The following is a 25,728-nucleotide window of genomic DNA, read 5'->3' as shown; positions in this document are numbered from 1 at the left end:
CTTCACACTTTGTGATGTGAAGTAGGCTTTTTGTTTATGTGAATCACATTGTTCCATTATGAATTATGGGTTGATACCTAATGCCACCTGTCTAGACATGTTGTATTTCTCATACTTACAGCTGAACACAACATAAGCTAAGAGGTTTCAACTTGAATGGATATCATATTTACAATATTTAAATTTAAAAATATATTATTAAATTTAAACATCTGAGTATTTAATTTATTAATTAATATATGATAAAATTAATTCATCCTTTGTCATTTGTAATCATTCAGGGTAGCTCTTTTGTCCATTCCTTTGGGTTCTAAGAGCATGGACCTACATACATTGCGGATCCCCTCCACCATCTAAACGGTAGGCAACCTAGCCCATGTCTATATTTGGAAATAATGGCCTCAGCCCACCTATAAAGTTCCGGGCTCAACATAATAATTTTATTTAAGAAACATAAAACTTCAGTCGATTTTGATTTTTTTTTTTTTTTTGTTCTTGATTTATGTTCATGTAAATTTTTAATTTTAATGAAAAATTAACTGTTTTCGAATTGAATATCAATTGATATTTTTTGTCAATATAATATATGATGTGACTCGATAACATTAACAATTACGTAATCACGTCTAAAAAATCAAAAAAATTAAGTATCCAATGCAATTTTTTTCAAACACATTTTCCTCTTTCAAATAGTATTTAAACATTTTGACAGGAAAAAAAAAATTAAAAAACCGTACTCAGACAAAGACAAAAAAGCTGAAAATATTGAAATTTGGCTGAAAGCCAATGGATTGTGTTATTACAAAGAAGAGCATAATATCATAGTCACGATCATGACTTATGCTTGAAAAAACATCATTGTCCGCAAAGCTGTAATGATACGATGAGGAAATCAGGTTAGGAAATCTCGTTTGTTTCTCTAAGCAATTCACACATCAACGAAATATTATTATTATTATTATTTTTTATTATTATTATTATTAAGAGGATAAAACAAAGAAACAGCTAAAGTAGGTGCATGGGTGATGATAAGCTGTAAAGTGTTGGTGAAGATTTAGTTGAGGTTAGGTATTTTTAATCATATCTTTGTCAATCTCTAACAGATAAACTTTGGGTGGTACGAGGTCCATGCCCAATTATATTTTTGGATACTTGTCAATGTAATTAGATCACGCTTCTGTTTGGGGGTCCCAACACATACTTATTTATTTATTTCTTTTTAAATAAATAAAAAAAACGAAAGATTCATTCACATTACATTTTTCCGTGCAAAACAAAATAATTGATCGGATTTACTTAATTTGATTTGGTTTTTCGATTTAGATATTAATCAATTGAGAGAGGTAGTTTTTCGACTGTTTTAATATGTATTAAAATTTATAATTGAATTGATCAAAAATTTGTTCATTAATCTTTTTTTAAAATATATGTAAATAAAATTTATAATTAAATTGATTGAAATTTTGAATTTTTTTTAAATATGTAAATATTATCAATAATATAATATTTGTTTATTTGTTTTAGATACTTGTCAATGTAATTAGTTCAAGCTTCTATTTATGGGTCCCAAACCTATTAAAAAAAAAGGAAGGTATCATTGATGAGCATTTAGGGGTGCAAATCAAACTGATAAAAAATTATTGAATTTAGTTAATTTGATTTAATTTTCTGATTTTGATATTATTTGATCATAAGAGATCATTTATTCTACTATTTTGATCAATTTACGATTTTTTAATTTTATAATTGAATTGATAAAAATTTGATCATTAACAAATTTTTAAAAAATATATAAAAAAATGTAAATTGGTTTTAACTATTTTCAATTTTAAGGTATGATTTGATTGATTTTTATTTTTATTTTTTTATAAGAGTTTTTTTTTATTTTGGTTAGGAAAATTTTAAAATAAAACTAATCAAACTGATCGAATGATCATTTCTATTCACTCGTATGCAAAAAAATCGTTACGAAATTTGTACTAAATATCATGTCGACAACAATGAGAATCGAAAATCAGATAACGAAAATGTTTTAGAGTCAACCTAGCTACAAAGTCGAAATTGGAAAACACTTGTGAAGAAAATTTTTGCAAGGATGTAATATTTTTGTTTTGTTGTGCCCGACGTTGAACAAATATGTCGATCTTAACGTGCAAACAAGACATATGTTGACCTTTTAAATGCAAACACATAGATGAAAACATTAGGATAAACTATTTGAGATGTTAAATCTATTACTACTATTTATTTTGCTTTGGAAAGTAAAAAGAAATTAAATCATGACACGTTTTTTATATGAAAAAAAGTAAAAAATTAAAAAATCAAGACATAATTTAACAAAAGTTTTATTTTTTATATTACTCTCAATTAAAATTTTTTATATATTTTTAAATCAAATAGATATTTATAATTAACAATTAATTAATTATTATTTATTAAAATATCAATTATCATTTATTTCATGTGATATGTTGAAATATTATAGCAGATAATGATATAATATAATATCACATGTCATTTTCACGTTTATGTCGATAATACATTAATGTTATATGAGTATAAAAATAAAAAATAATATTTTAATTAATGACTGTTTATCAATTGTAATGTTTTGTAACACGAACTTAATTTTTTGTAAAAAAATATGTTTTATTTTTATTTTTAAATTATGTTTTATTTAATATTTTTAATAATTTATAAATTAAAATTAATGATTAGTAGTGACACGTACCGACACAACAATTTCGAAGCAAAGACAAAATTAATTTGGCCTTTTTTTTTTCTGTGTGTTTAAGAGGAGGAAAATTCCAAAACTTTAAATAGTGTTGTTCCGATGCCACTAAAATTTCCGATATGGGTAGGTTCCGGAAAATGGACACGTGGTGGTGAATGAAAGGGCGAAGCACATCGGATCAAAGCTCACGCATATGCCTTTGACTTTGCGTGAAGATGTAAAAAAGAGAAGAAAAATAAAAGGTATAAAGGTTGCAGATCACGCATGATGAAAATGGACGGTGGAGATGGAGATGGGGAGATCAGGAGCGTGGAGGGGGTTTGGAAAAACATGGGGATAAATTTTTTTGTGAGAACGAATCAAAAAGATGTGTTTGAGAGAGAGAGAGGGAGGGCGGTGTGGTCTGGTCTATCAAAAACTCAAAAGCGTTAATGATCATGTTATCATGTTTCTAGAGTACACTCGCGTGCCCATGAACAGTAAATCTCGTACGTTAATTTTTATTTTTGTGGGTCCGTCAAATAAAACTGCGGCACCACGCCTATTCCTCGGCGCGTTCACCCACATGCCACTACGCAATATTTTGGTGAAAACGTGAAGCACTACTAGAAAACATGCACGTGCACGTGAATTTTTTTTTTTGTTTTATAATTTTTGCTAATACTATACCATAATTTTATATTATTCAAATAGCACCTTAGTATTTGACTTTTCTAATTATATAAAAAAATAACATTAAAATCCTTTTATAAATATTTTTTTAAGAATTTATATTTGATCAAGTGATTGTTTATAGTATTTGTGATATCTCATAAATGTAGAAAATAAAAATTTAAAAGATTTTTAAATGAATATATTTCATTTATGAGTGTTTATTTTTTAAAATTTATTTATTAATAAGAAAATAACATTTGATTTACAAGTAATGTATAGAATTTATACATAAATATTACAGTAAATATAAATTTATATTTTAATTTATGAGTATTTATTTTTTTAAATTTATTTATTAATAAGATAACAACATTTGATTCACTAATAAATTATAAAATTTATATACGTATTACATTAAATACAATTTTATATAGAAATATGAGTTTATATTATGTGAATTATTGTATAATATTTATACAATAGCAATAAACACAATTAACTAATTTTTATATTTATTTATTAATAAAATAATAAAATTTAAATGCACCAATAATATATAAATGATATGTATGATACATCAAATATAAATCTTTATTATATATTCAACCAGTCATTCGTTTTTCATGTGGAGTTTGTGAAAAACGAGCATGGATTGAGAACGGGGGAAAGTAATTCTGCATATTATGACGTCATCCGTATCTACCACTGGGGCCCTCGATATTAAAGTAACAATATATGGTCAATTGAGGAAAAGACAAGCAACTAGATTACCAATCTATCTACGTGGCAGCATTCCACCGTTGCTTCGATAAACCCCACTGTTCTAGAGCCCCACATCAAAGGCTGCTGAGATCCCTCCATCACTCCACGTGTACGGCCCATCTCATCTCATTCGTGATAGCCAACTTGGCGGGTCACCAGGCTGTGAGAAAGAACCAAAAAAAAAAAAAATGAAGCAAGAGAGAGAGAGGGACCGCCACCTTGGGGACCACCTCCCAAAATCTGAAAAATCTTCTGCTGCATGATTCTCTGCCAATCAGTAGCCGTCAATTTGTTCCAAATGACCAAACTACCCTTACCTCGTTCTTCTCAAAAGACTGAGCCATGGCCGGGGGCAGGCATGGCGGGGAAGAAAAAGTTACAGTGGCGATTCCATTTAAGGTAGTACACTATTATTACTATTATAATACTAGATCAAATTGCCACGTCATTTTCAGACAAGTTGGATAAGGAAAAGGAAAGATTTTAAGGCTGCGTTTGTTTGTTCGTTTCAAACGATAAAAAAACAAGTAATGTTGCTTTTAATACATCGGGCCGTGAATCGGTAATTCCATAGAATCTTCCTTTTTAGATTGTGGGAAAAGAAAATACAAAAAAAATTAAAAAACAAAACAAACAAAACCTTGGTTTTAAGAGCCTTAGATACACTGAGCAGTGCAGACATCCAGAAATTAGATCTTCTACTTGAGATTACATTTAGCTAATCCTACTTTCATCTCCCGGCGCGTGGCGTCAGCAAAGCAAATAGGGGGTGGCAAGGGGTTGACTATTGTCAAATAGAGTAAAGTTTGAGGTTTTTTTTTTTTTTTTAGTGTTCGAAGGAGGAGGAAAAAGAGAAAGCCAAAATAGTGGTCGTACTGGCTGAGAGCTTCCCACTTTCTTCGGTGGCAGACATGCCAAAAGGGAAGACAGAAAAAATGGTAGGACAACGATTTGTCCAAATGACCAAAACTCTTTGTTGATGATGTCATGGAAACTCCATTTTTTAACCTTTATTTTTTTAACTCATTATATTTGATAAAAAAATTTATATTAGATGCTTTGTTTATGTATAAATAAATTTATATATTATTAATAAATTAAATATTATCAATAAGATAAATACATTTTAAAAATACGTTATTAAATATATTTTTAATAATACCTTTTTTATAACTTTTTTATAAATTTGATTGTAATTTATAAATTTTTAAGAGTATTATCAATAAAATGTAATTAAAAAAATTGCATACGTAAGATTGTATAAAATAAAATTTTAACATACAAATCGATATATTGTCTAAAGAACTATAATTAAAATTTAATTTTGTTCTGAATTTTTGTCTTTACATATTTATAAAAAGATATCATGTGATTTAATGACATGTAAGGGTAAAATACATTGATAATATATTAAATATAAAAATTTTAATAAACATAAATTTTATATATTTATTTGCATTTTGAATTTAAGTGTTATAAAGGAAAAAGGTTGGTTTCAAATGCAAATTCATAATTTGAAATTGAAAAGAAAAAATTGGAAGAATTGAATTGTAAATGGAGCTAGATATGCGAGGAAGAATGACAGGTTGATGTTAAGGGCAATAAATATGGAATTCAGATTGGGAATTGCCATGAATGTGTAAAAATCCAAAGAAAGAATCCGTTTTCATTACCATTATCAATACTCTGTATTTACTACCCATCACGGCGAATTTAATGGGAGCATGGGTTATGCGTGAAGCGTGTGGCACACGTGCTTTAAGACAGCGTGACAAGAGTAAAACATTGCCTCGGAGCAATGGTGCTTTGGTCTGGCCAACATAAATAGACAAAAGATTATAGTATTTAATGCGCTTACCTTCTATCTCTCTCTCACGTATAAACAATAGGGAGGAGAGAAAGATTTGATCTTTCAGTTCAGTTTTTAGGAGGGAAAATCCAAAACCCCCACCTTCCCTTCCCTTAAAAGAGTCTGATTCATTGCTTAACAGAGAGGTAGAGAGACAGAGGGGGACCCCAAGATAAATCTTTTCTGAGCAGAAATCCTTGTTATAAATAGAGTTTGAGTTTGAGCCATTGAAGAGAAAGAAAGCAGAGGAAGGAAAGGGAAAACAAAAAAAAAAAAAAACAGAGTTAGGGGAAGAAAGAAAGAATGTTTGCAGCGGAGAACGGACTGAAAGGAGACCCAAGGCTTCAAGCCATATCTGATGCCATTAGGGTGGTTCCTCACTTCCCAAAACAAGGTTTTTTCTTTTTTTTTTTTGTTTGGTTTCTTTGTTTTGGGGTTGGGATTTCATTTGTTTGAGCAACTTTTTTGTGTTTGTTTGGTAAACAGGGATTATGTTCCAGGACATAACAACGTTGTTGCTGGATCACAAGGCGTTCAAGGATACCGTCGACATCTTTGTCGATCGCTACAGAGACATGGGTGTTTCTGTCGTTGCTGGTACAGTGTGTTTTGTCCCTTCCTTCTCAAACACTCTCTTCCTTCTTCTCTGTTTCTGAAATGGTTAACACCCAGCATTTTGTTTCCGTGTTTTCTGTCAGTGTTTTTTTTTTTTTTTTAGACTTTATTGTCTGATATTGATTTTTGTTCATTTCGGGGACTCATTCTCTCTTGTTTCAGCTGCTACATCATATGAAAATCAATCCCCTGTTCTTCAAGAACCAACGTTTTTCTTCTCATGTGCATGTTTGCGCCATTACTTATTCTCCAATTTTCTGTTTTTCCATTCGGGAAGAAGCCTTCGAATCTTTACATTTACATAAAACATTTTGTCCTTTCCTAGGTTTGCTTCTAATCAATCCCCGCCCTGTTCTCCAGCTTGGGTTTGTTTCATGGCTTTCGTTTCTCCCCTTCATTTCTCAGCACTCAATCTCATGGTTTGCAAAATTTTTTCATCTTGCAGGAGTTGAAGCCAGAGGATTCATGTTTGGTCCATCCATTGCCCTGGCCATTGGTGCAAAGTTTGTTCCTCTTCGGAAACCCAAAAAGTTACCAGGTACCATGTTAGAAAGGGGTTTCAAGCGTAAGAATGGAGATAGTGCTGCTGCTGCTGCTTAATTATACTTTTCCTCTTTTGTCGATATTCAATAAAGTGAATAACCTCATTGTTAATGCATTTAACCCGATCCATCCATTTTCCTTTCTTTTCTTTTTTTTTAAATAAAGTTAGGAGAGGCATGTGGATTCAAAGTACATGTCATTTGGGGGAAGGAGGAAAATCAATTGAAATGATTGAAAGGAGTTGCTATCCAACTGGTCAAGGGTGGGTGGGGGTGGCTTTGAGTAAAAAAAAAAACTGTAATTAATATGGAAAGACTGTTTTTGTGCTGTCAATCATTCAGGCATGACCTCATCACGATCAGCATTACATATTTCAGTAAATAAAAAAAGTATTAGTAGTAGTATCATCTGAATGTCAGTAACACAGAAAACAAATTGCAAAAGTAGATTTTGATCTTATGGTAGTATTAAATATTAATTGCTGTCATTTTTGTGGGTATGAATCTCTCTATCCATAGAGACTAAGTGCATGCCCTTCTCATCACAATAATTGAAAAATGGACTCCATCCGTGATTGGGTTTGTGTTTTTAATCTTTTCAGCATTCTTTCTTCATGCATTTTGGATTTTGTATGTATATATAGGTGAAGTAATTGCTGAAGCTTACGAGCTGGAGTATGGAACTGACTGTTTGGAGATGCACGTTGAAGCTGTTCACCCGGGAGAACGTGCTATAGTAATCGATGACCTGGTAGCAACAGGGGGAACTCTGTCAGCAGCCATACGACTCCTAGGTAAAACGCTTTGCTTCCTGCTGCTGATAATTCCAGCTTTACTCACAAAAATTGTGCTTAAACATGAGGTTTTACTTGTTTGAATAGAACGTGTTGGAGCTGAAGTGGTTGAATGCGCTTGCGTTATCGGGCTCCGCGAGGTCCAGGTAATCCCTTCCCCATTCCAATGTTTTCCTTCATCTTGTTTATTTCACTCATTCAGAAAAAAAAAAAGTATGTGATGAATTGGGGGATTTCTCTGTACATTTTGTGACTGTCGGAGACAAGGATAAAAACTTTGGAGTTTTACCCTTGTTTTTAGAAAGACAGAATGTGATAGTTTTAACCCTTTGTTTCCCTGGTAAAGTAGGATTGATTAGGTGCATGGATTTGATTCTCTTTTTATGATTGTAATCCCTTTCAGGGACAGCGTAGGCTCGATGGAAAGCCGCTTTATATTCTTGTGGAGCCACGTGAAGTAGATGGCTGTTATTAAGGTATTATTACATTGTGTAATCAAACAGTGTATATATATATATATATATGTATGTATGTACGTAAATATTGTCCATGCATGGCTGAGGCCTGATTATGGCTTTTGTACCAGATTATGGGAATCATGTGTTAGCTTATGCTGATCGTGGAAATTGTCTCCTTTTGCTGATTTGCAGATAAATGATGATGATGATGATGCATGAGAGCAATGGGTTTGCTGGTTATATATTTCTCTTCTAATTGTTGGGCAAATGAGTGCCCCTCACAAGGCTCATTTTGTATGATTCTTTCTTTTTCTTGTGAGATTTGTGCAATCTTTTTCCCTAGGCATGAAATTATGTTTTCCATCCACATTTGTGAACAAAGCATCAATGAAGAAATGCTGTTTCTCCATATTTCATAAGTTTCCTTATAACTATGATTCATCTGTCTTCTCCATTTTCTCAGACTCATGATACAGGTAACACAGAAGCTGTTCCAATAATAAAACCCAAAACAAAGTTAAAAAAAAAAAAGAAAAAAATTACACATATGAACAGAAGAATTGTCTACTTTCCAGACATGGGAATATACTGTTCTGATGCTTTTCATTTCATCTCTCTCTTTGTTATTAAAAGTGATTAAAAGATAGAATAGAACAAGTATCATAACAGGGCATCTTCTCTGGCATTACTGGTATGCGTGTAAACACAAAATTCACAAGTATAGTTGTTAAGATCATGCAATTAAAGCAGCATGTAATTGATTACAGGGAACTGTAATCGAGACTTTGGGGGTACCTTATGATAATTTGTAAGACAAAAAAATTACAAATATTCATAACCCCATTTCATCTTTCTGAGGACTTGTTTAATTCCTTATCATTATTCTTTGACATGATATCACATTTGAGTCTATGCCGTATGAGAGAATTCACCTGCTTTCTTAATTTAGCGTTGTCGGTGAAGATGTCTGCTATGATCTTCCTCAACTCATCATCTATTCTTGTATCGTAGTGGTCGTCAGCAGCAGTGCTACCTTCCTGGGCTAATAGTTGTGCCTAATTAAATTTGTGCAGGGAAAGAAATAGTAGTAAGTGCACAAGTTATGGAAGTCTAAACAATAAAAGAATGGAAAATAACATGAATAATTTAACAGAGAGAGAGATAGAGAGAGATGGGTGGGGGAGGGGGGCAGGGAAAAGGGAAGAGAGATAAGAGGGGACTAAAGTCGGAAGGCTATTAAACGTGACGAAGCCTTTCATTTATCAAATATTAATCAAGTATTAGAAAAGGGTGAAGTCCATTAATGGTGTTTACCATGATGGGAACAAAGCCTTTCATTTATCAACATTAATCAGGTATTACAAAAGGGAGGAGTCCATTAATGGTGTTACTATGATGGTGACAAAGCCTTTCATTTAACAATATTAATCAGGTATTAGAAAAGGGACAAAACAGACTTTTACTTTCTATCTAAATAATTCCTAAAACCAAATATAACTGACAGTGACCGTATTGAAAATCGACTCAAGGTACAAGAGTTGAACAAGTTGAAAATAGCCAAAAAGCAAGGTTACCTCTGCAAGTAGGGTGGTGATTTTATCATCAGATGTAGTCAACAAATCCAATGCATCTTCAACTAAGGAATAATTCTTGATTAAATTTTCATCATCATCTGCGGACAAATTCACAGTGCATTGGAGAAGTCGGTCGTGAAGATGCCGGCATTCATTTAACAGGTTTTCTCTAGCAGTTCTTACATGCTTGCTGAATTGTCTTTCCTGTTGTGGTTGTACCTGAAAAATCAATGGAATACAAATAGCAGAGAACTTAAGCAACGATTTGCTTTGACTATACCTAATATATCTCTAGAACCCCTAAAGATGTAAATTTTCAATAGATAATAAGTTTTTTTTTTTGGTTGAATGTATTAAGAAGAAACTTAGCATGTAAACAATGCTTTACTGACAGTTACCTCAGCTTCAGATTTTTCTGACAGTGATTGACCAGCCTCCTGCTTCAGTTGTTTTTGGGATTTCCGAAGAGACTTAACCTCTTTAACAAGAAGTTTAATATCTGCTTTTGATTTTGCCTCTAGCTCTTCATATTGCCTTGATATATTCTTCAGCTGCTCCTTAGTAGCATTTAACTCTTGCAGCATTGCATCTTTCTCCTCATCAGCAGACCGAATAATTGTCTCTGTTATTTGCTTCTCATCCTGTCTCAAGTTTTGTTGTTAATTGTGAATAATTAAACATTCACAATATTTTATGTTAAGGGGCAGAAATTCCTCAATTGTCTCAGAAACGATTTTGAACTTTTGTCCAAGGGAAAGCAATGAAGGATAATTTTTGTTAACTCTTCAAAAAGAATTTGAAATGACCTTTGAATCCAACTTCAACGATCAGGTTCATGATGTTCCTATCCGATAATTAGTATCACATTTTATTTTGTGGGACATGTGAGAGGCAGAGAGTTTGAATTATATTTCAATTGACAGAAGACATCAAACAAGCTAGAAACATACAATCACCAATTTTAAGCGATCTCTCTCCAAGCATAATTTATCAGGCCAAGTTCATTGTTTACCTTAATTGACAAAAAATCTGTACAAAGCATCAAAATCAAGTGTGCATATGCATAGCAATTACGAAAAAGAATAAAAAGCAAGTTAACTGCATTACCTGTTTAGGATTCAACTTCAACTCCATTTCCAATGACTTCCGTCGAAGTTCTTCCATTTCCCACTGCACTTGAGTAAACCTTTCTCTTTCAATCAGGATAGCTTGCTGCAGGTTTTCTTTATTTTTCTGTTTGGTGCTTTCAAGCTCCACTTCCAAATCCTTAACCTGAGCATCTCCAATTTGTTAACTCAACCTCAAAATTGCTAATATATTTAATAAGGATAAAGCCCATTCAGCCCCTAGTGGGGTATAAAGCACCCAAAGACAACCAGACAGAGATTTAATAAAATTATATATAGGTCTCTGGTAAAAATTTGCAGGAATTGACACAGTTCCACACATAGTTAACCCAAAAGAGAGAAAAAAATAGAAATGCGACGCTGATACATACACAAAACACAAAAACTAACCATAAACACTTTCCTGTTTTTGCAAACAATTCATCTGAATCTAGAACAAACAAAGCTCAATATTGAAAGAAAAGGGAAACCAGTATATTGAAATATCAAAAGTCAGCTTCACAACTATGAACAAATCTTTGCAAATAGCCCTAAATACTGAAAATATCTCAAATATATTGATACCAAACTATTTATGTCATGATAACTTTCAAAATTAATCTCAGAAAGCATATCAAACTGCTTCCACAAACCTTTGTCTTAAGATAACCTTTCACTGCTATTTCTTGATTCAATCTTGCTATGAGATCCTCCATATCAGTTTTTGCAGTGACAAGTCTCCGCTGCATGGTCAAAAGAACCCTATTCATCTTATGACGCTGATCCAATGGAATAACTATTTGGGTATCACCTGAAAACTGAGAAACAGAGTTTCCAAGAGTTCCCATGGTACATAGTACTTCTGCAGTTCCAGGAAGGTCAAGAGAGCCATCAACAGATAAGTTTGGAATCCCAGAGTTGGACATGTCACTACCTCTCAAAGAGCTCACATCACTTCCAACACTTTCAGTTGATAGCTTTCGAGTATGACCAGCCATCTTAGCTGGCTCTGGCTCAGAAAAAAGTTCCAACCCATTACCAGCAAGAAATGAAACTCTAGACCCATTTCCATTACAACTATCTTTCCCCAGAGTATTGTTGATGTTTCTGGTGTGTGATTTATGCTTTGGAAAATCTTCAAGCTGCTCCAAAATTGTCTGTCCCATAAATAGTCCCTCATCAATATTTGACATACCATACTTAACAAATTTTTCTATTGAACCTGTCAAATCTTCATCCAATGTCAGATCTCCCAAACCAATTTCAGAACTGTCATCTCTCCCTAACCTTGGAGTCCCAAGCTCAGAGGTCTCATAAGCAGTATCACTACCATAATCTGATGTGATTGATGAACTACCAGCAAGATGAGATATGCTTGAACTGGGAGGAATTTCAAGTGATGAAATTGTGTTATTTCCAGCAACATTTGCTTCCGAAGAGTGATCGTTTACCTCTTGGAATGCTGAAAAGAATAATATGAAATGTAAAAACTCCAAAGATGAAACTAAGCTTGGTTATATATATATATATATTCTAAACATCCAAATATCACTGAAATTCTATTAGACGTCCACTTTTACTCGTAAATTGCAGAAGACAAGATAACTAAGTCTTAAAATCCTGTTAATGAAGTAGAATTGCACATACAAGACCTCGCAGCAGCTTCTAGTTCAAGAAAGGATGCAACTGTGACACTTCTTGACAAATCAATGTCAGATAACAGCTTTGTCATCCACTCCTCCAACGAACACCTTCTCTGCAACAAAACTAAGCCTTTTGAGGATATTAGTCACCCAGATAATAAACATGTCAGACATCCACAGGTTTAATTTGGAAGCTTCCATTTTTTTCTTCTTTTTTTCCCAAAAAAGACAAATTTGCATCACTAGACAATTGATTGCTACTCACCAGCAACTTCATTAAATAATGCCTAAGAAAGACCTTTCATTATTGAACTTAAAAAAAATTTACTCAAGAATATATGTTCATCAAATTAAAACTCTAATTCAATACTATTTTAGAAGGAAAATTATGGATGACATAAGGATTAAAAACTAGAAAGATCAATAATTCTAGGATCCTTCAAGTTATACTAGACAACTGAAAAAACCATCTTTATGGGTTTGACTTATCAAGTGCTCAGTTACCTAGAAATTTTTGACATGCATCGGCCAATATAGCCTACCACAATGAGATGTCACAATTTTGGCAAAAAGATTAAAGGGCAAAATTATGCTGAACGGATGCCCGTAGAAAACTATGTGTGATATCAAAGGATGAACTGTTAATCTGTTATAAGCAACTACAAGGGAAAAAAATGGCTAGTAGGGATCATTAAAGAAGAAAAAATGAGAATTGCGATAGAGTTATTCCACTTGTTCCGGATGATAAAGGGAAGGAAGATACTACAGCAGTTCTATCAAAAGCATTATAGAAAAAGGAAAAAACAAAGCAAAAAACTTATTGCCTACCTCTTCCAACAGTGTTCTGCTTTTCAAACGCATCAGCCCCTTGGGTGGAGCAGGGGGAAGACTTTTCTTGGGAAATGTCTTTTTTAGCTGTGGAGGAAAGTCATAACAATATAAGAAGTCCCAACTCAGTTGTAATTCAATATTTTAATCAGAGTGCATGTCATTTGTTTCCATAGTTATGATCAAACAATTAAGCCACAATGGTCAGCTTCAGTTTCCTAACATACATTCTAATTACTAATAGTGGAGTTCTTACTGCAACATAAAGAAAATGCAAGGACTTACATCAGTAAATAGCTTCAAAAAATCATTAAATCTTCTCAATACTCCACGTGTAGTTGTAACACCCTCTGGTGATTGTACCCCAACCTGTACCCTGTAAAACTGCCCCCTAAGAATGTTAATAGAGAACCATGGCATATATATTAGTGTGAATTAAATGTTAGATCATCCATTTTATCAAATGATTATGCAGAATGCCAATTTAGATATCTGTACAAAATTTGAAATGAAGTCCAAAGAGTCTTATATTTCTACCAAATAGACTTAATGCTAATTCAGATTTTTGAAAATTTTCTGACTGTAACATTCGATCCATAACCCAACCATTACAAAATTAATAATAGAAATGGTGAGGCTGAAATTTTTGTATCATGAAAGAGAATTCAACATATCACCAAACCACATAGACAGGACAACATAACATTTGCCATTGACATAGATGCTGATGATTACCACTACAGGATCTGAATCTCTTGATTTTGGAAGGAAAATCCAAGAAGGTATTGTAACACAATAACTCCATCCAGTTCGAGGATCATGTGGCCAAACAGTTTCCCTCCCATTCTGCATATATATGTACAACGAGTAAGTGCTAAAACCAAGGTTAAATCAAAACTTTCTAGACTGCCAAAATATCTACTAAAAGAATCAGAACATAAACTACAAAAAAAAAAAAAACTGTCCTACCCTCATCTTGTCTAACTAAAAAAAGCCATAAAAATTGGTATTCAAAATGTAAATCTATGTCAAGATTAGATTACAACATGGACCTTAATTTTAGATGATGTCTCAGATTCTTGATTGAGTTCTCTGATCATCAAGATCAATTAAACTACTATCACAATTTCAGCCAAAAAAATGTATAATATAACCTCCTGGACCAATGGGAACTCTGTAAAAGCTTAAAATCCAGCTCATGAGGTCTCATATGAACAAAGCACTTCAAGACATGGGAACCAAAATAACTTAAAATTCTAAAATTTATTAGATTATTGTATTTAAAAGCTGATTTAAAATATATATATATATATATATATATTATATGCATGTAAAAGCAATAAATGCCCTGTCAATTTCAATTAAGATTAAGATAAGTAACTATCTAAGTCACTGAAACAATCTAGTAATCAAGTCTAACCTCATCTTTGCCAAATTGATCGTCTTTTTCTTTTATACATATCGTGATCCACCATAAACTCACTCAAATAAAACTAGTTATTGCTTAAAACCCTAGAATTCCATGAACTAAACTCTTAAAATCTCCAAAATTGAGTGCAAATTCAGATTCCAAACTAATTTCAAATAATTAATTGAAGGAAAACTGACCCATTTACGAGGAGGCGGACTCCAATCCATCCCGAGAGGCAGTGGCGAAGTCCCGTCGTGCCTGTGCTTCGGTGGACTCCGTCTCTGCATCATCGTTTCTTCCCTACAAAACGACGCCGATCTCTCTCTTTATCTCTCTTATCGAATCGAAATTGAACATCAAACAAAGGCTCCCCGCTGTCGAAATATCAGAGAAGGAAACAGCTTTAGGGTTTTAGGTGATCGGATCGAGGGAGGGAAAAGTAGACAACTGGAGCAAAGCGCCAAAACAGGTGTAGGCCGTAAGAATTTTACTTTAAATTCAATTAGAACTAAGAACCAAAAAAAAAAAGACGGCGCATTATAACAGAGAGAAGAAGAAAAAGGGTAGAAAGTTGGCTAGATTGAGCCGTGAGCGTGGTGCGTCCACCTGACCTCCCTCCTGCTTCGACTTCTGTCTCTTTCTCGGGTCTTCTCTTAAGTCCTCGATGCCAAAAATTCCGTCGCACTTCTCTCCCCTCAACTTTTTTTTTTCCCTTTATTAGTATTTTTGTTTTTTTGGGGTAATAAAGAACGGAGTTACCTAACTGTCTTGTTCTGGACTTGCATTCACCGTCACGGCAACAACGGAAAAAAACAGATGCTTGCCTTTGCTTTGCCTCGGGTTTCGAGTTCCAAAAAGGTTTGACCCCTTTCCTGGCCCTGTTCATGGACCTTAAACATGGGCCTAATGGGCCTAATATCCTTACTGGACCTGAGAAGGTACAGACTGAGGATTTCTGGACTCTCAGGGGTTGGTGGTCCACTATTTTGGGCTTACTCAAGGAAAATTGGGCTTTCAAGGAATGGGATGGGTTGGTTTGTTTTATTTTATAGCCCCTTTTCTTTATTAAGGGATTTTTTTGTGTATTTTCTTAAAAGATTATATATATATATATATATATTGGTTCATGTGAATAAACCCAAAAATCTGACCTATATGCGATCCTAGTTCCACTTCAGTTGATGATGGTTTTTGCTTCTCAAAGAAAAGAACAAAATAGCACTTTGAAAAAGTTTGTATGTTTCTTGATGGTTATATGAACCCATCATGTGCCATAATTTTAACGGTTGATTATGTTTAATCAATTAAGGTACATTAGGAATAAGGTGATTCGAATTTTGCAAAATTAATTGAAATTAAAGAAGTTTTTGTTATTTTTACTGCCTCTAAATGAACAAAACTCTCATTGTTTATTGATTGAAAATGACTATTTATATACGATTAAGTGGAATTTGAACTTTCACAATGCTCCATGGAGGTTGAAGAAAATTTTGTTTCATATTGTTGAAAGTTTAAAAATTCAGATGAAAAGATGGCAAATTCAACACATCTTTAGAGCAGATTTCCATTTGTCAATGAATGCAAGATATGTTATAGGTTTAGTATAACTACTTGACAATTAATGATTAGTGTTTTAAGATGCTCTACATATGCTTCACAAGCTCTCTTTCCTCCTTAGCAGAAAACGTAAAGTGAAAAAATTTGTAGTATACTACCAACAAAGGGATCCTATCAATTGATTTTGTCTTTAACAAACTGATGTTGGGATGTCAAAATTCAAGTTCTAGATAGGTGGCGGATTGAACAGGTTTTGTGGCAATGGTCAACTATCAATCCTGGAATGTTGAATGAGTTGATTCGGAGAGGAAATCATGTAACCTGGTCGAATGACTGAGATAAAGGACATCATCAATACAGCAAAGGACGATATGTCCTCTCTCATCGGCTTGAAAGAGAGAGATTAATTCATGACAGTGAAGCAATTGGCGGGGTGTGTCGAGAGCTCGGGACAGGTAAATCATGAAGATCACGCTTGTTTGAGGCATGTCCATGCAGAGAGAGGATTGGGGGCAGATATACCTCAGTGCCTTTATCAAAGACAAGACGTCTACACCTTCGCATGTCTCCTCACCCCATGAGCCAAAAGGACCTCCTCACCCTACAAAACTAATTACCTCAACATCCTTAGAAAGGCTCAAATAGTAAACCAATCTCTGCTTTAGTGAGTTTTTAACTTTTAAATTATACCCAAATAACCTTTTATCTTAATAAAAATTAAATAATTTTTATATTTTTATACTCACGTGACATATGATCTAATAAGTTAATATAATCACATGACAGTTGACTTGATTAAATGTACTTATTATATCATTATCATATATCGATAAAAATGATCAATTGACATTAAATCTAATGACTTAATTGTTTGTATAGTAAATTTAGAAATGAATGGGGGTACTATATATCTTTGCATTGACGTAAGGTAATGCACCAAGAGAAAATCAAGCCCGGGGGCAAGCTTGCTAATTATTCATATGCAAAAGTCTTCTTCTCAACCACCTTTTGCCTTCGTCATTAATTTCTTCGATCCTGCGTACCTCTATAAAGCATTTGGTTCAGGAAAAGTTTGAAGGACGATGGCTTTAAAAAATTGTTGGTAATATTTTATACATCCAAATAAATACAATTCAAGTCTTTTATTTTATTTTTTAATTTCTTTTTATATTTTCTGCAAAACCAAACAAAGTAAAGGTCTGGGAAAAAGGTGACAAGAGTCGAATCAACAGTTGATGGATTTTCCGAGCTGTTGTTGCAGAGAAAAAGAGAAAGAAATGATAGCAATAGAAGTTGTATTGTTTGTGTACATTCTGGAATTGCAGGCATGAAATGATGATTCTAGTTAATTAATCTCTGGAACAAGAAGAGGATATGAATATATTATCAGTTCAGATACAAAATGGTATGGAAGAACCATGAAACTAATAATTATTCAGCAAAAAAAAAAATGAAAAGCAGATTGAACCAAAGTCTGTCTGCTGCTAACCCTTTTCTTGAATCCATTGACTGTTGATGTGAAATCTTGAGACCACCTGCATGTACACAAGGAAAAGGAAATGCCAACAAATGTTAATTAATTACTACAGTGAGTTGAAAGTGGAAACCATTTTCCCTTAACTAGTACCATCGAGGATTCATCAAAAGAAGATCCTCTCAGTAATTTTCCACAGCTCTCATGAACTGTGTTTTCCCGGTGCCGAATGTTGTATGTATACCATTGCATGGGAATGCAGATTTTCTCGACACAGTTCAAGAAAGCTGTGGAAAATCACAAAGAGAACCTCGGCTGCATGCGTGCATCTGATCACCATCACCGCCATCTCATTTTCAGGAACAGATTGAGGGAAGATAGAGATAGAAAGAAAAAGGAGGGTGCAGTGCAGGTGTGGGGGAGAAAACAAGGAAAAAGCCGCAGCAGACGCAGAATTATTGTGAAGTGAAAAGTGAAAATGTACATTTATATATGGAAAAGAACTACAGAAGATGATGTTAGGCTTCCATCCACTCTAAACTAATGATATCCCGTAAGTTACAACGACAGCCTACCACATCCCATCAGTACCAGAAAACCAATTTGGTCCCGTCTTTGGTCGCTCCCCATTTCCTTTTTCTCAAAACCTTTTCTACTGTTTTTGAAGAGGGTAAAGTAGAGTTCAATTAAATCTCGTTTTCCCTGATTGGGAAATGCAGTTGCAATTTCAATGGGACGAAGGGTGCAAAAGCAGAAGCAAAGGGGGTGTGTCGAGGGAGGCTCGAGGTGTTTTGTTGAATACGTTGCAGTTTCGAAAGCAAAGCATCCTCGGGGATTACGCTAATCAATGCTACGTGTGGGGGTGGCGACGGAGGGGGAGGGGAAAGAGGCTTTGAATTGCATAACCGCTCTGAGCCCATGACGTACCTTTGAACTGTATAACCGCTCTGAGCCCATGACGTACTTTCATGTGGACTCGGTGTCACGCCCATTTGCCCAAACCAAACCATCACCTCTCTTCTGCTTTAGCTACTACTTTAATACTCTCGACACGTATTTGTTGTCTCTTTTCAATAATTAGTGTATGATTTTATATATAAAAAATATATATATTTAATACATATATACGTCATCTTAAATTTTTATTTTTGTTTATGACTTGAATTCAATTTCAAGATCAATAATTGATGCTTCTATCTTCATCGTCATTAAATAATAATTGTTATATAATTTTCATTTCTTGTTGAATCATTTATATTAGAAAGAAAATTATTTATTCATTTGGTTATAATCAAATTTAATTAAATTTTTAAGTTAATTTCTGTATCTAAAGTCGAAAATCCAAATTTTGATAACTTCTTAATTATTATGTAAAAAAAAATTGTTACCCACATGAAAATTAACTAGGGGCTAACCAAGTTTTGCAAATAAAGGAAATTGATTCCAACATTACAAGCTAAATCAACCTTAAAAGAGCTGGAAGCAAGGTTTTTTAACTGTTTGGGACAGCAACTGTTTTCCCAAAGCAAAAGGATTCCTGCTTCTATCATATTTTATATAGATTTGTGCCCAAAATTGAATTGAGTAAACATAAAGAAAATCAACTTCACATTCACAAACATTAATCAAACATTACATGTAGGCTGAGGTAAATGAACCCACAGGCCTAGTTATTCAACTTGAACAAATATCACACAATGGGAGAGTCTTTGGGATAAGACACCCTAAAAATGTAAAACACAAACCCTAGCAAAAAAAAAAGAAAAGAAAAGAAACCTTGTTTCCAACTTCAAAACAAACTAATCAAAGCAACAAATTAAAGCACATTAGTAAATTTTCCAACACCAATGGCATGATGATATTCTGACAAGTCAAAGTACAAGTGCAAACTTAGCGTGGAAACTTCGGGGCTTCTTATTCACACTTGAAGCCAGCAGGAACATTCTTCTGACATGCACTAAGGATTAAGCTAAGAGAAACGGGGATGTTGAGGTTAATTCCAAGTACACTGGCTTTAATGGCAGTGCAAAGGCAAAGGGCAGCCTCCAAATCAGCCAAGCCTGAGAGCAAAGCGCAGCATTTGCTTGAAGGAGGTGATCCCACCACTATGTTGACAAGTCCAAGGAGGTCAGCGCAGACACCTAGCTTCAATGTGTCCTTGGGGCAATATGATGGTGGTGGAGGGCATGCTGGTGAAGGAGGAGGAGGAGGAGTGGGTGTGGGCTTGGGTTTGCATGAATTGCAGGCGCTGGTGAATGTTGAGTGGAGAAGAAGAGAGAACACTAAAAAGAGGGCACAGATTTGCTTGGAAGCCATTGCAGCGGCTGCTTGCTACAGTTACTTAGTGACTGGAGATATTCGAACGAGTTGGGGTGCCTTCCTAGAACCAGAAGCAGCGTTTTTAAAGGAAATTTGTGAGGTGGCTGTTGGGAGTCTGATTGAGTGGAAGAGAGTGAAAAAGGATGATAATGTAGTAGTTGGATTTTTGTATGCTTCTGGGCAGGAAAGTTGCATGATCTCTTTCCTTATTGTTTCTCAATACTATCAAAGCAGTTACGGGAGGTTCACTCAATAACAAAATTATGCATTCATGGCCCCATAAACTTGACTTCACCCTTGCCTCTCCATCAAAACCATGCTCATAAATATATAACTTTGGACAAGAAAGGGGTATTCAATTATTCATTTAGTGTAAATTTTAAGCTCTCATTTCTCTCACTTTTTCTTTCCTCGGTCGGAAAAAGTATTAATAGTATCATATTACCAATCTTATACTAATATCTTAACGTATTAAGAAAATATCCGTCAATTAAAATAATCGAACCAAACGTTCTCATAATCAAAACAAACATTTATTCACAATTCATATTATCACCAAACTTAAAATATTTATGATCTATCAACTTAGAACTTAATTAAAAAAAATCAATAAAAAAAATTTATTTTTCTGGAAGTATACACAGAATGTAGCTTTCCCTGTAATCTTCCTCAGCTCCACTAAACATTTGAGTTTCGTATTGCACAAGACAAGCTGGTTATACAACTTGGACAATTGGTGATGGTTATTTGTGCAAGTTGCTTGACTGGTAACCTAGCAAAAGCTGGGGGATGGGCAAGCTCAAGGGCACCGTAAGTTTTCACCGAAATGGATTCCAGCTCTTGGGGTTGAGACAATAAACATGAATTCGTTTTTGTCTACTTGTCTTGAGTTTTGTCCAGTATTGATTCATTTTTCAATAATTGATAGCAATAAGGGTGTTGTATGCAGCTCAGAGCACATGCTAGCAAATCTAATTGCCGGACCAAGCGATGTTGATTGAAATGCTGTGGGTGGTCGTCCTCTTCTATGATTGAAACGTGAGGCCCTGTTTTAGATGCTACACACATGCTTTGGACTACCCCTTCACCCATATCTTTGCAGTTATTTTAATACTTTAATTAATACAATCCCAATGTGATTCTTTCTCTAAATTATTCGAATATCCGATCTTAAAAGATAATTTTTTTTTATAAAAATTTTCTATTAATTAATTACATAAGAAAACGAATGAATTATGTGTTTATTTAATAATTATTTATTAATTAATTAATTAATTTTCTTATGCACCAATATGTAGAATTAAACTCTCTCATGTGAGTAAATTGTGTACATCTAACTGTAAAAAATATTCCAACAGCAGATATTGTGGTGAATATATAGATGAGAATAAGGTGGATTCGGGTGGCTATGGTTTGACACATCGTGAGCCAGGAATCAAGATATTTTTGTCCAAAGTTTGGACTAGATATGTAGGACCATAGGCACTAGAGATGAACATCTTATATGAACTTATGAATTTCTTATCTACAAAGAAGAAAACCCCAAAACGTTATCGGAAAAAAAAGGATTGGCAGAAAAAGGAAAAAAAATTCACATGACCTTAGGCACTTCAGTAAGGTTGCTCCATGCAAAGTCATTTCTCCTTTTCCTTTAACCGATTAAAGTAAAAAAAAAAAAAGTCTTGAATTATACTTGTTTTGGCCAAAATTTTCCATTTTTATCGTACTTTTGTTTTTATCTCTTATTATAATTAGTACGTATGTCTTGTCAAAATTTACATATATAAAAAATAGCCGTTATCATTGAAAACGACGATTATATTTGTATTATAAAATAAATGTTTTATCAGAGAAAATGAAAGAATAAAGGTTCAATTGGATAATTTTATGAGATGACCAAATTCCAAAAGGGGTTGATTGATAGACTCTTTAATGTTTGATCTTCTCATTGAAAATGAAGTTTGCTTATAGCTTACGCTGAAAAGAGCATGCCAAGGCCCATTTTCCAGGGTGGTCTTCTTTTTCAGTTCACCTTGGTCCCCATAAGTCACATATGGTTGGACCATTTCCATTAGCCTGGCCTAGGCCCAAGCTTGTCCTATCTTTTCATATTGATGGACAGAGACATGTTACTGTGAGGGAAGGCAAGTGAGTGAAAGCCCACCAACCCACCCTTTCTTCAGGCCTATCAATCCTTCATCTGGCCTCCAAATTCCAACCCAAACCTCCAAAGCAAGTCCCCTGCCTATCATTTTTCTATGCTCACATCAAAGTTTTTGTTCATAATTATTTAATGGTATTAATCCTTCCCTTACATTCTCTTTTTTTCTTTCTTTTAAAATGTGTCAAAATTTATTTTTTATCTCATTTTTTAAATATTTAATACTTTTACTTTTTTTCATATTAAAATTTTACTTTTTTTCATAATTCTTTTTAAAATTGTTTTATTAAAAGATATTGAACGTTTATATTTGTAAAAACTTTCAAAATTTTAATATAAAATATATCAAAGTCAAAACTTTTATCTTTAACTTTCATAAAAATAAGAAAAAAACAAACATTTACAAACGAAAAAAAAACAAACCCTAAAAAAATTCATGAATTATTGATCAAATAAATTCATTATTGTTCTATTATATTCAATTAAATTTTATATTATATTTTAAATAAAATAAGTTTTTATAATGAATAATTATTTTTTATTATTATTCATCAAAATATTTAATACAAGAATGTGCTTTGACCTAAAATTCCTTTCGCCGACAGAAAACCAACTCTCAAGTAATGGATAGGACTCCAAACCAGACAGCGGGATGTTTCTAATTGTACTTTTTCGGAACAAAGAATAAGATCGAGAAAAAAACGCCAAGGAGCCTTCTTTCCTTCCTGATTCCTACCCCAAAGAAAAAGCGAATCGGTCCTCTTTCCCCTTCCTTTACTGTCCCATGTTCTACTTCAATTTCACCCTACCGCCAAATTTTCAGCTTCAATTTTAAACCTTTGGGCTTTTTTCTCGAGTACTTGTAGTAATAATTTTTTTTAACAGTTTTATCTCTTAATATTTCAGCTGATTAATCTAAAATTCTTAACTCCGTAATCAAAAGATTAGTAATTTACTGCTGAAAAGTTCGAGAAAGAAGGAAAAGGGGGAGCATGTGTTTATTTGGAATTATCTAATTGCGATCCAGCTCCGTCTTTTTGATCCGGAGAAGGGAATTCTGAGGTGGGAACGGAAAAGGTGGCTGAAAGAGGCTATTTTCTATTTACATCGGTCGAAGCGATCTAGAGAGGGAGAGAAGGGAGGTTGGAATTAAGATGGCGATACTATACGCGCTGGTGGCGCGAGGATCGGTGGTGCTAGCGGAGTTTACGGCGGCGACGACCAACGCCAGCGCAATCGCCAGGCAAATTCTAGAGAAAATACCTGGGAATAACGACACGCACGTTTCGTACTCGCAAGATCGATATATCTTCCACGTCAAACGCACCGATGGCCTCACCGTTCTTTGTATGGCCGACGAATCCGCCGGAAGTAAGCCAATTATCTCACTCGGAATAAGTTTTCCTTTTCTTTTCTGTTTTCGAAAGCGAACGTATATTTGATTGACGCGATAGGCTTATGTTTCAATTTCAATTGCTTTGTTAAGTATTGATTTCTAAATTAATTGGAAATTCGAGATTAAAGTAGGCGATTGAGAAGAAAGTTGAAGTTTTATGCTTAGTTGACAATCTCGGGTTTGATTAAAAGTTCAAAAATGCAATTTTAATTCATAGAATGGGGAAATGGTAAAAGGGATTACTTTTGGTGATGATCATGTTATTTCTTCAATAGTAGCAATAGATGCAATGTTCCGAGAAATCATCACTCACCTTCTGCTTTTGAATGATTACTTCCCTTCTAGTGTGTGTTGAGTTGGAGACGGCAATATTTATGTTATTCAGAAACATTCTGCTACTTTTTTAACTAATTAAATTCAGAATTTATAGCTATAGTATCCATGTGGTTTGCGACTGCTTTGCGTATCGCTTTGTTGTTTAAGAATTTTTTGGTCCAAATGTTGCTGCTGATGACAACTTTATTGGTTATTAAGGTGGAATGTGTTTATTGTATCTTTTGCAGGGCGTATTCCTTTTACGTTTCTTGAAGACATTCATCAGAGATTTGTGAGGACTTATGGCCGAGCAGTATTTTCAGCCCTCCCTTACGGCATGAATGATGAATTTGCAAGGGTTTTGAGCCAGCAAATGGAATATTACTCTAGTGACCCTAATGCAGATAGGATAAATCGACTAAAAGGTGAAATGGGTCAGGTAGGTTTTGAGTGCATGTAATCAGATTATAGATTCTACTATTCTAATACTTCTAGATTCTAGTATTCTATTTGAATGCATAAGGATGAGCTTGTACCTACTTTGACGATGAATTATTTTGCTGTTTGCTTGCATAAAATAAAAAATTTTGATCTATTATCGACCATTTAACGTGTTACCTTTAATTATCGCCTGCAGTTATGGCCTTCTCACTCAAGGGCATTCAACCTGCTGTGGTTTTTTTGGTTTTTGGACTGTGGTCTAATGTTGTTCTTGTACTCTAATAGGTGCGAAACGTTATGATAGAGAATATCGACAAAGTTTTAGAGAGAGGTGACCGCTTAGAATTGCTGGTTGACAAAACTGCTAACATGCAAGGAAATACCTTTCGCTTCAGAAAGCAAGCTCGTCGTTTTAGAAACACAGTATGGTGGAGGAATGTCAAGCTTACGTATGCTTTCTGAACTTCACCCCATTTTTTTGCATGTTTACATGCACTTCATTAAATTTGGAAGTGAAATTTACTACTTAAGAAGAGCATAATTTCCATTGTTCAAAATAGTTAGCTTTCTGTGTGAATTAGCTCCTTGAAATAGGAGAGATACCAGGATGGATGAATTTATTACTCATTAACTTGCTTTCCACATTGCAGGGTTGCTCTGATAATCCTCCTCCTAATTATTGTTTATGTTGTGCTGGCTTTTGTTTGTCACGGGATCACGCTACCTTCCTGCCTAAAATGAGGTCAACAGTTTGAGATTTGAGCACCTTTCCCACTCTCATGCGCCCTTTTCCTTATGTTTCCGTTTTTGTTTGATCGTCTTTTAATCTCTGCTAGGGGGTAGATGGGATGTTTCTGTTTCAACTTCCTCTGCAGTGAGTTGTATTTACTGTTTATTTATTCAATGTGAAGAGCAAGAACTTTCGTGCTGCGCTTGTGTAACCATGTTCCTTCGTGGAACTTGGAACCGGTTAATGGTGTTTGTTGTTTGAAGACATGGCTTGATGACTCAATATATATCCAGGACTGTAATTTTTTGTGGGAAGTCTTCTTTTTTTGTCTTCATTGCTACTCCTATTTTGTATACTATAGAGTT

General features: G+C 34.0%; 3 protein-coding genes and 1 pseudogene across 9 annotated transcripts; 2 read left to right on the top strand and 2 right to left on the bottom strand.

The window, feature by feature from the left end:
- Nucleotides 1-5,997: 5,997 nt before the first annotated feature.
- On the top strand, nt 5,998-8,819 carry LOC18587775 (adenine phosphoribosyltransferase 5). Of its 2 annotated transcripts, none has more exons than XM_007011768.3 (7): nt 5,998-6,393; nt 6,486-6,596; nt 7,060-7,152; nt 7,801-7,950; nt 8,038-8,096; nt 8,354-8,426; nt 8,601-8,819. In XM_007011768.3, exons 1-6 carry the CDS (start codon nt 6,303-6,305, stop codon nt 8,423-8,425), a joined length of 576 nt encoding a protein of 191 aa, XP_007011830.1. In that variant the 5' UTR covers nt 5,998-6,302; the 3' UTR covers nt 8,426; nt 8,601-8,819. The 2 variants fall into 2 exon arrangements, with proteins under 2 accessions (XP_007011830.1, XP_088665894.1); XM_088809768.1 differs by having other exon boundaries at nt 8,537-8,819.
- Nucleotides 8,820-9,068: 249 nt separating this feature from the next.
- LOC18587774 (Phox (PX) domain-containing protein) lies at nt 9,069-15,779 on the bottom strand. Of its 5 annotated transcripts, none has more exons than XM_007011766.3 (11): nt 15,577-15,779; nt 15,168-15,344; nt 14,295-14,405; nt 13,845-13,943; nt 13,560-13,646; nt 12,736-12,844; nt 11,742-12,550; nt 11,090-11,254; nt 10,381-10,623; nt 9,983-10,201; nt 9,069-9,463 (listed from the first exon to the last, which is right to left on the bottom strand). In XM_007011766.3, exons 2-11 carry the CDS (start codon nt 15,258-15,260, stop codon nt 9,254-9,256), a joined length of 2,145 nt encoding a protein of 714 aa, XP_007011828.3. In that variant the 5' UTR covers nt 15,261-15,344; nt 15,577-15,779; the 3' UTR covers nt 9,069-9,253. The 5 variants fall into 5 exon arrangements, with proteins under 5 accessions (XP_007011828.3, XP_007011827.3, XP_088665893.1 ...); XM_007011765.3 differs by having other exon boundaries at nt 15,582-15,779; XM_088809767.1 differs by lacking the exon at nt 15,577-15,779 and having other exon boundaries at nt 15,168-15,563.
- Nucleotides 15,780-19,592: 3,813 nt separating this feature from the next.
- On the bottom strand, nt 19,593-20,622 carry LOC18587771 (14 kDa proline-rich protein DC2.15 pseudogene; annotated as a pseudogene). The gene has a single exon (XR_016028391.1). The product of XR_016028391.1 is annotated as a 14 kDa proline-rich protein DC2.15 pseudogene (transcript).
- Nucleotides 20,623-23,083: 2,461 nt separating this feature from the next.
- VAMP711 (vesicle-associated membrane protein 711) lies at nt 23,084-25,677 on the top strand. The gene is made up of 4 exons (XM_018127656.2): nt 23,084-23,852; nt 24,441-24,631; nt 24,919-25,082; nt 25,284-25,677. The coding sequence occupies exons 1-4, from the start codon at nt 23,636-23,638 to the stop codon at nt 25,372-25,374; spliced, it is 663 nt and encodes a 220-aa protein (XP_017983145.1). The 5' UTR covers nt 23,084-23,635; the 3' UTR covers nt 25,375-25,677.
- The last annotated feature ends 51 nt before the right edge of the window (nt 25,678-25,728 follow it).

This window comes from Theobroma cacao, chromosome 9, assembly GCF_053813885.1.
Source record: "Theobroma cacao isolate CCN51 chromosome 9, ASM5381388v1, whole genome shotgun sequence".
NCBI classification, from domain to species: Eukaryota; Viridiplantae; Streptophyta; class Magnoliopsida; order Malvales; family Malvaceae; genus Theobroma; species Theobroma cacao.
Note: the sequence above shows the minus strand (reverse complement) of the source record. Positions and strands in the feature narration are given on the sequence as shown.

Excerpts from the sequence above, each read along its gene's own strand:
- LOC18587775 (XM_007011768.3), top strand. The coding sequence starts at position 6,303 with ATGTTTGCAGCGGAGAACGGACTGAAAGGAGACCCAAGGCTTCAAGCC. Across the intron at positions 6,597-7,059 it reads GGGTGTTTCTGTCGTTGCTG|GAGTTGAAGCCAGAGGATTC; the intron begins GTACAGTGTGTT and ends TTCATCTTGCAG. Across the intron at positions 7,951-8,037 it reads AGCAGCCATACGACTCCTAG|AACGTGTTGGAGCTGAAGTG; the intron begins GTAAAACGCTTT and ends TTGTTTGAATAG.
- LOC18587774 (XM_007011766.3), bottom strand. The coding sequence starts at position 15,260 with ATGATGCAGAGACGGAGTCCACCGAAGCACAGGCACGACGGGACTTCG. Across the intron at positions 12,845-13,559 it reads GCAGAACACTGTTGGAAGAG|AGAAGGTGTTCGTTGGAGGA; the intron begins GTAGGCAATAAG and ends GTTTTGTTGCAG. Across the intron at positions 10,202-10,380 it reads CAGAAAAATCTGAAGCTGAG|GTACAACCACAACAGGAAAG; the intron begins GTAACTGTCAGT and ends TTGATTTTTCAG.
- VAMP711 (XM_018127656.2), top strand. The coding sequence starts at position 23,636 with ATGGCGATACTATACGCGCTGGTGGCGCGAGGATCGGTGGTGCTAGCG. Across the intron at positions 24,632-24,918 it reads TAAAAGGTGAAATGGGTCAG|GTGCGAAACGTTATGATAGA; the intron begins GTAGGTTTTGAG and ends GTACTCTAATAG. Across the intron at positions 25,083-25,283 it reads TGGAGGAATGTCAAGCTTAC|GGTTGCTCTGATAATCCTCC; the intron begins GTATGCTTTCTG and ends TCCACATTGCAG.